Source organism: Procambarus clarkii, chromosome 20 (assembly GCF_040958095.1).
Source record: "Procambarus clarkii isolate CNS0578487 chromosome 20, FALCON_Pclarkii_2.0, whole genome shotgun sequence".
Taxonomy (NCBI): Eukaryota; Metazoa; Arthropoda; class Malacostraca; order Decapoda; family Cambaridae; genus Procambarus; species Procambarus clarkii.
The window spans coordinates 12045314-12053711 of record NC_091169.1 but is presented as its reverse complement, the minus strand read 5'-3'; the positions used below and the strand labels follow the sequence as shown (position 1 = coordinate 12053711).

General features: G+C 46.4%; 1 protein-coding gene across 1 annotated transcript; it reads right to left on the bottom strand.

Annotated features, from left to right (window-relative positions):
- Positions 1–5679: 5679 nt before the first annotated feature.
- On the bottom strand, positions 5680–6954 carry LOC138366696 (periaxin-like). Its single transcript, XM_069327966.1, has 2 exons — positions 6939–6954; positions 5680–6731 (listed from the first exon to the last, which is right to left on the bottom strand). The coding sequence occupies exons 1-2, from the start codon at positions 6952–6954 to the stop codon at positions 5680–5682; spliced, it is 1068 nt and encodes a 355-aa protein (XP_069184067.1).
- Between the last annotated feature and the right edge of the window lie 1444 nt (positions 6955–8398).

Genomic DNA, 8398 nt, shown 5'->3' with positions numbered 1-8398 from the left:
CAGGAGCAGACTACCTCATGACCTTGTGTCCCAGGAGCAGACTACCTCATGACCTTGTGTCCCAGGAGCAGACTACCTCATGACCTTGTGTCCCAGGAGCAGACTACCTCATGACCTTGTATCCCAGGAGCAGACTACCTCATGACCTTGTGTCCCAGGAGCAGACTACCTCATGACCTTGTATCCCAGGAGCAGACTACCTCATGACCTTGTGTCCCAGGAGCAGACTACCTCATGACCTTGTGTCCCAGGAGCAGACTACCTCATGACCTTGTGTCCCAGGAGCAGACTACCTCATGACCTTGTGTCCCAGGAGCAGACTACCTCATGACCTTGTATCCCAGGAGCAGACTACCTCATGACCTTGTGTCCCAGGAGCAGACTACCTCATGACCTTGTATCCCAGGAGCAGACTACCTCATGACCTTGTGTCCCAGGAGCAGACTACCTCATGACCTTGTGTCCCAAGAGTTCGCCTTTTTTATTTACCATTTTTCTATATCATCAGTAGATAGTATTCCAGAGTAGTTATTGTAGTCGGACTCAATGCTAACTAGTTCTCTTTATTTTGCCAGTAATAAATTGCATGATTACATACGTACTTAATTTAATGTTCTATATAAGCATATTAAGATGTGATAAGAGAATGTGAGGAACAGCCCCAGAGAAGAGCAAAAGAAGAAGTGCAGGAAAAGATTAAAGATATTAAAATTTACATTACCTACAATACTTCCTCCCTCACAACCTGCTGCCACCTGGCATCTTACTCCCTCATAACCTGCTGTCACCTGGCATCTTACTCCCTCACAACCTGCTGCCACCTGGCATCTTACTCCCTCACAACCTGCTGCCACCTGGCATCTTACTCCCTCACAACCTGCTGTCACCTGGCATCTTACTCCCTCACAACCTGCTGCCACCTGGCATCTTACTCCCTCACAACCTGCTGCCACCTGGCATCTTACTCCCTCACAACCTGCTGCCACCTGCCATCTTACTCCCTCATAACCTGTGAGAGTGTGCAGGGAGAGGGAGAGGCGCCTCTCAGGCGCTGTCAGAGCGCCTGACAGCTGGGTGGACAGCACTTCGGATTCGTAGTCCTGAGGCTCCGGGTTCGATCCCTGGTGGTGGTAGAGACAAATGGGCAAAATGTTTCATCCACCCTGATGTCCCTTGTTACCTAGCAGCAAATAGGTACCTGGGAGTTAGACAGTTGTTACGGGCTGCTTCCTGGGGAGTGTAACAAAAAGGAGGCCTGGTCGTGGACCGGGCCGCGGGGACGCTAAGCCCTGAAATGATCTCAAGATAACCTCAAGATAACCACCTGGTAGTTCAGTGTGAGAGTGTGCAGGGAGAGGGAGAGGCCCACCTGGTAGTTCAGTGTGAGAGTGTGCAGGGAGAGGGAGAGGCTCACCTGGTCGTTCAGTGTCGTAGACAAGCAGCAGGTGTCGCCCAGGTGAGGCTGCTAACAACAGTCTCATTAACTGTTCGTCCGTAGCTGCTTCAGTCACAGCCTCCACCCTCTTCCTGCTGACCTCTGACCCCACACTGGTGGTTGTGGGTGGTGGCAGGGTGGAGGGTGTGGGTGAAGGCATGGTGGAGGGTGTGGGTGGAGGCATGGTGGAGGGTGTGGGTGTGGGTGGAGGCAGGGTGGAGGGTGTAGGTATGGGTGGGGGTTGGGTGGAGGGTGTGGGTGTGGGTGGTGGCTGGGTGGAGGGTGTGGGTGTGGGTGGAGGCTGGGTGGAGGGTGTGGGTGTGGGTGGAGGCTGGGTGGAGGGTGTGGGTGTGGGTGGAGGCTGGGTGGAGGGTGTGGGTGTGGGTGTGGGTGGAGGCTGGGTGGAGGGTGTGGGTGTGGGTGGAGGCTGGGTGGAGGGTGTGGGTGTGGGTGGAGGCTGGGTGGAGGGTGTGGGTGTGGGTGGAGGCTGGGTGGAGGGTGTGGGTGTGGGTGGAGGCTGGGTGGAGGGTGTGGGGGAGGGCGGGTGTGGGACACCTCCCTCAGAGGTAACACAACACCCTGTAGATGACAGCACATTAATGAGTGTATTGATCATTTGCAATAATAATAATAATAATAATAATAATAATAATAATAATAATAATAATAATAACAATAATAATAATAATAATAATAATAATAATAATAATAATAATATCTGTCTTGATATTAATATTGTCCAATATTATTAATATATCAAAAATATCTCTGCAGTACTTTGTATTAAAACGATGTGCATGAGAATAGTGTACAGTGTGTGTATGTTTTGAATAGTGTACACTAGGTGTTTCCAAAGTATATACTCTGTGTTGAATGCTGTAGAGCGACCGTAGATCGACGGTCTCGCTTCAAGCAGGTCGGCGTTCAATCCCCGACCGTCCAAGTGGTTGGACACCATTCCTTCCCCCCGTCCCATCCCAAATTCTTATCCTGGCCAAATTCTATATAGACGTAATGGCTTTTCCTTTTCCCCCTGATAATTCCCTTCGCTTCTCTCTTTTCGATTGGATGGGGGTGTGGCGAAAGGTCCCTTTGCAGTGTCTAGCTCCATTGCAGAGAGCGCTCCATGACTAACGAGCGGCTCCTGACGTTGAGGATTAAGGATACTGACAGGTGTGACCTTTGTGGCGGGGTGGAAACTGCTTTTCATGTGTTTTATTTGTGCAAAGTCGGGGCGAGGTTGGTTGATTTGTTTGTAGAGCACGACTGTGCGTTTCTGCTGGTCGGCGTTCCGTACTGATCCTTTACGTTTATTGACGTTCGATTTTCATTCTCCTTGTCGGAAGGTCCGCAATACTGTCAGTTTGGTATTATCGAATTATCTGTGTGTGTGTGTTGGGAGGCGGGAGGGGTATACTGTCATAGAACGCTGGGGTTTGGAGGGTCGGTTATGTTACTTAGTTTGGAAATTACGTTGGCTTCTTAGTGAGGGTTTTCTAGCTCATTTAATAGCAAATTATAGGAATTGGGGGTAGCTGTTACCACCCTTGAGACTAAATAAGGTTCTTCTCCCCGCAGTGCAATAAAAGATAATAATAAATCGGCCTTGCCAACAACTGTCTAGGGGTAAATATAAATCACTGCATAAAAATGGAGAACAATATATTTATGCTAAGGGGGACAATCATAACAACACTTAAATGTATAATAACCAGAAATATTCTTCAGCATGCAAATCATAGAATAACCTCCTTATTGAGATATGAGCACTATCACTAAGACATGGATTAATTAGAGAGATATATACAATATGATCTAACCAGATAATTAACATTTATATGGGCTAAAATAACAGTGACCAAGGACTTAACTTAAAACACATCTTCACTCGACTTCAGCTGCCACGCTTCTGCCCACGCCTTGGACCGCAGGCCAAGCGTCTACCCAAAAATCAACTAACCGTCCACACAAAACATTGTGGAAAATCTAATAATAAAACGCAGCACTAATATTCAAAACATTGTTAAACTAAAGAATAGTAAACACTGGTACAACATTCTATATAATAATACAGAAACCAAATATGGGAATAATTTAAGGTGAAACTATAAACACTCAATTGACAACAATGTTCCCACACTGGCCATATCCAAATATGGTCAACCGCCCACACGGAGAAACTACATGAGAAATTAACACCAAAAGCCTCACACAATATAATGTAACTCATGCACACTACTGCATGCTATAATATATATATATAACATACAAATCTTATATCAAACAACTAGATGCTATATTAAAGAACAAGACAATAAAGTAATATGAGAATCAAGAGTAATGCAGAATCCTAGTGAGATTCGTAACAGTAGCACATATCATTATCTTAATGAGTTCTGCGGATCAGCTGTATACTTCATTCGAATCAACCAGGTATCAACCAGGTTGCTTGCAGGTGGGGTGGTACTTTACCATTGTGTTGAGTGTATGGTATACGTTGGTTGTTTCTACACTTTGTTGCATGGAACTTCTGCCTGTGACTTTACTTTTTGCTTCGTTGGGTTGACAGACTTTGGTTTCCGCAGGTCTTCTGCTGTTTGTTACTGGTATTATAATTTTGGTGTGAATTTGAAGCGTCTCTGTTGTTGATCCTGGTGTGAATGGGTCATTGTGATTGATTGTGCTTTTGCTCTAATATTGTCTGCTTGGAACAGTTGGTGAATGTTTGTACTACACTGTTCAGGTGAAGCTTTGTTGTGTTATGGGATTCAGGTTCTGTCTTTTGCATGGGTTTTGTCAATGTTGTAATGTTTGTGTATGGCTGTACGAGTTCTGTACTGCTGAGTATTTTTATGAGCAGAGATCGCACACAACCTGCGATTGCTTTGCAACATGATGACTGCTTTGTGTGAATTTCCATTCCTGATGTTATTTGGTTTGTATGTATTTTATGTGTTTGTAACTATATTGCAGTGGTGAGTGATATGTTATGGTAGCCAGTGTTGGTTGTAGTACTCATGTCATGGTAGCCAGCGTTGGTTGTAGTGCTCATGTTATGGTAGCCAGTGTTGGTTGTAGTGCTCATGTTATGGTGGCCAGTGTTGTTGTAGTACTCATGTTATGGTAGCCAGTGTTGGTTGTAGTGCTCATGTTATGGTAGCCAGTGTTGGTTGTAGTGCTCATGTTATGGTAGCCAGTGTTGGTTGTAGTGCTCATGTTATGGTGGCCAGTGTTGGTTGTGGTTGCCCACACAGGCAGCATCCAGCAAGACTACTGCCAGAGCTTGTGGGCTCAGCTACGAGGATAGCTTATTGGAACTAGACCTCATAGCCCTGAAGCAGAGAAGACACACAGGGGACATGACCGCAACACACAAAATACCTGGGGGGAATAGACAAGTTTGACAAAGACTCTTTTCCTTGAAAAAGAGTTGGACGAGAGGAACACATGGAAGCTGTTCTTGTTGGGTCCAGCGCCCTTGACTATCCTCAATCCTCTTATCTCTGGCCCTTGACTATCCTCAACCCTCTTATCTCTGGCACTTGACTATCCTCATAGCTCAACCCTCTTATCTCTGGCACTTGACTATCCTCATAGCTCAACCCTCTTATCTCTGGCCCTTGACTATCCTCATAGCTCAACCCTCTTATCTCTGGCCCTTGACTATCCTCATAGCTCAACCCTCTTATCTCTGGCCCTTGACTATCCTCATAGCTCAACCCTCTTATCTCTGGCCCTTGACTATCCTCATAGCTCAACCCTCTTATCTCTGGCACTTGACTATCCTCATAGCTCAACCCTCTTATCTCTGGCCCTTGACTATCCTCATAGCTCAACCCTCTTATCTCTGGCCCTTGACTATCCTCATAGCTCAACCCTCTTATCTCTGGCACTTGACTATCCTCATAGCTCAACCCTCTTATCTCTGGCCCTTGACTATCCTCATAGCTCAACCCTCTTATCTCTGGCCCTTGACTATCCTCATAGCTCAACCCTCTTATCTCTGGCCCTTGACTATCCTCATAGCTCAACCCTCTTATCTCTGGCCCTTGACTATCCTCATAGCTCAACCCTCTTATCTCTGGCCCTTGACTATCCTCATAGCTCAACCCTCTTATCTCTGGCCCTTGACTATCCTCATAGCTCAACCCTCTTATCTCTGGCACTTGACTATCTTCATAGCTCAACCCTCTTATCTCTGGCCCTTGACTATCCTCATAGCTCAACCCTCTTATCTCTGGCACTTAACTATCCTCATAGCTCAACCCTCTTATCTCTGGCCCTTGACTATCCTCATAGCTCAACCCTCTTATCTCTGGCCCTTGACTATCCTCATAGCTCAAAACTCTTATCTCTGGCCCTTGACTATCCTCATAGCTCAACCCTCTTATCTCTGGCCCTTGACTATCCTCATAGCTCAACCCTCTTATCTCTGGCCCTTGACTATCCTCATAGCTCAACCCTCTTATCTCTGGCACTTGACTATCCTCATAGCTCAACCCTCTTATCTCTGGCCCTTGACTATCCTCATAGCTCAACCCTCTTATCTCTGGCCCTTGACTATCCTCATAGCTCAACCCTCTTATCTCTGGCCCTTGACTATCCTCATAGCTCAACCCTCTTATCTCTGGCACTTGACTATCCTCATAGCTCAACCCTCTTATCTCTGGCCCTTGACTATCCTCATAGCTCAACCCTCTTATCTCTGGCACTTGACTATCCTCATAGCTCAACCCTCTTATCTCTGGCACTTGACTATCCTCATAGCTCAACCCTCTTATCTCTGGCCCTTGACTATCCTCATAGCTCAACCCTCTTATCTCTGGCCCTTGACTATCCTCATAGCTCAACCCTCTTATCTCTGGCCCTTGACTATCCTCATAGCTCAACCCTCTTATCTCTGGCACTTGACTATCCTCATAGCTCAACCCTCTTATCTCTGGCCCTTGACTATCCTCATAGCTCAACCCTCTTATCTCTGGCACTTGACTATCCTCATAGCTCAACCCTCTTATCTCTGGCCCTTGACTATCCTCATAGCTCAACCCTCTTATCTCTGGCCCTTGACTATCCTCATAGCTCAACCCTCTTATCTCTGGCCCTTGACTATCCTCATAGCTCAACCCTCTTATCTCTGGCCCTTGACTATCCTCATAGCTCAACCCTCTTATCTCTGGCACTTGACTATCCTCATAGCTCAACCCTCTTATCTCTGGCCCTTGACTATCCTCATAGCTCAACCCTCTTATCTCTGGCCCTTGACTATCCTCATAGCTCAACCCTCTTATCTCTGGCACTAATTTGTCGCAAACTTCTGAACTTTTGCCATTTTTATTTCGTGTTTCATAAGGTGCGAATTCCTAACCTGTGCTGCATATTCCAGTATTGGTCTAACATAGGCGGTGTAGATTGTAATAAAAACAGTCCCGATATAGGTCTAAATATATGTTAACGATTCCAGCGTTTCATATTCTGGTGATATTTTGTTAAACGTTCAAAGTACATGCAAAATTGCACATTATGTTCCCTCTAGAACATAAAATACAACATACGTGAGACCAAAACGTTAACATGCAGCCTCCCCTGGGGTCCCCACTGACAGAAGGAGTGGTGGCACTCAACTTCTCCAAGACGCTCAGAGAACTACCTACAGCACTCGGAGGATGTAACGGGAGACTTAACAACAACGTACAAGATATTAATGGGAATTGACAGGTGCACGAAGATAACGTCAGTACCGGGGCACGTGACACAGGTGACCCGGTGTGACGTCAGTACCGGGGCACGTGACACAGGTGACCCGGTGTGACGTCAGTACCGGGGCACGTGACACAGGTGACCCGGTGTGACGTCAAGGAACACTGTAGTGTACAGGTGGCCAGCAAATGGAATAGTTGACATCAAGTGCTCGTCGAGAGGAGTTCAATAAACAACGTCATAAGGAAGTTCTACCACAATTATGAAGAGTTAAGTCAATACACTAACTGACTTGAGGCTGGAAAGGCGGGTACAGGAGCTACTGCCCGACCCTATAAGAACATCTAGCTGAGTACACAGACACAAAATATTTCCCCACGCGAGAGAGATTAAAAACAACAACCCATATTTTGCAAGATGCTGACCTTAGCAGCTGGGTCTGACCCTATACTTGTGAGAGAGACCCGACCATGCCGGGCCCGCCCACCGCTGCTTCCAACACCATTACAAGCTGTTTTATTATTATTATTACTAGCAGTACCCGGCCACGCGTTGCTGTGGCTCAGCAACGCGTGTGCGTTGCTGAGCCACAGCAACCTTCCCTGTCCCCCAGTCCTCCTCATCATTCCCCCCTCTCCAGTCTCCTCGGCCTCCCAACCATTCCCTGCTCGACTGTTCCCTCGTCCTCCCCACCATTACCCACTCCACCATCATCTCTTCCTTCCTACCATGCCCCACTCCCCTGTCCCTTTGTCCTCCCCCACCATTCTCCATTCCCCCATCCCTTCGTCCCCACAATCCCAAACTCCCCCATCCCTCCGTCCTTCCCCACCATTACCCCCTCTCTTGTTCCCTCGTCCTCTCCACCATCTCTCACTTCCGTCCCCTCGTCATCCCCACCCTTCCCCACTCCCTCGCCCGATGCCTTCCCAACTGGTCTGATGTTCCCATCAGAAAATTGGGAACATCAAGTGATCTGATGTTCCCATCACTGAAATATAAGAAAAACAGTTAAAAATGAAATGAAAATATGAAAAAATAAGAAAATAAACTATACTCACGAAATGAACGGTATGGTAAACAACACAGCTTAATTCCAATGCAATTCACACAAAATAATTAAATCAAAATGAAAATAAATCAAAATCTATGAAAATTCAAATTATCATTGCAATCACAAACATTGAAATGGAATTGTAACATTTAGTATAGCATGTGTGTTGCTCTTACATGCAACAGATGGCGTTGTTTTTCAAGAAAAGCATA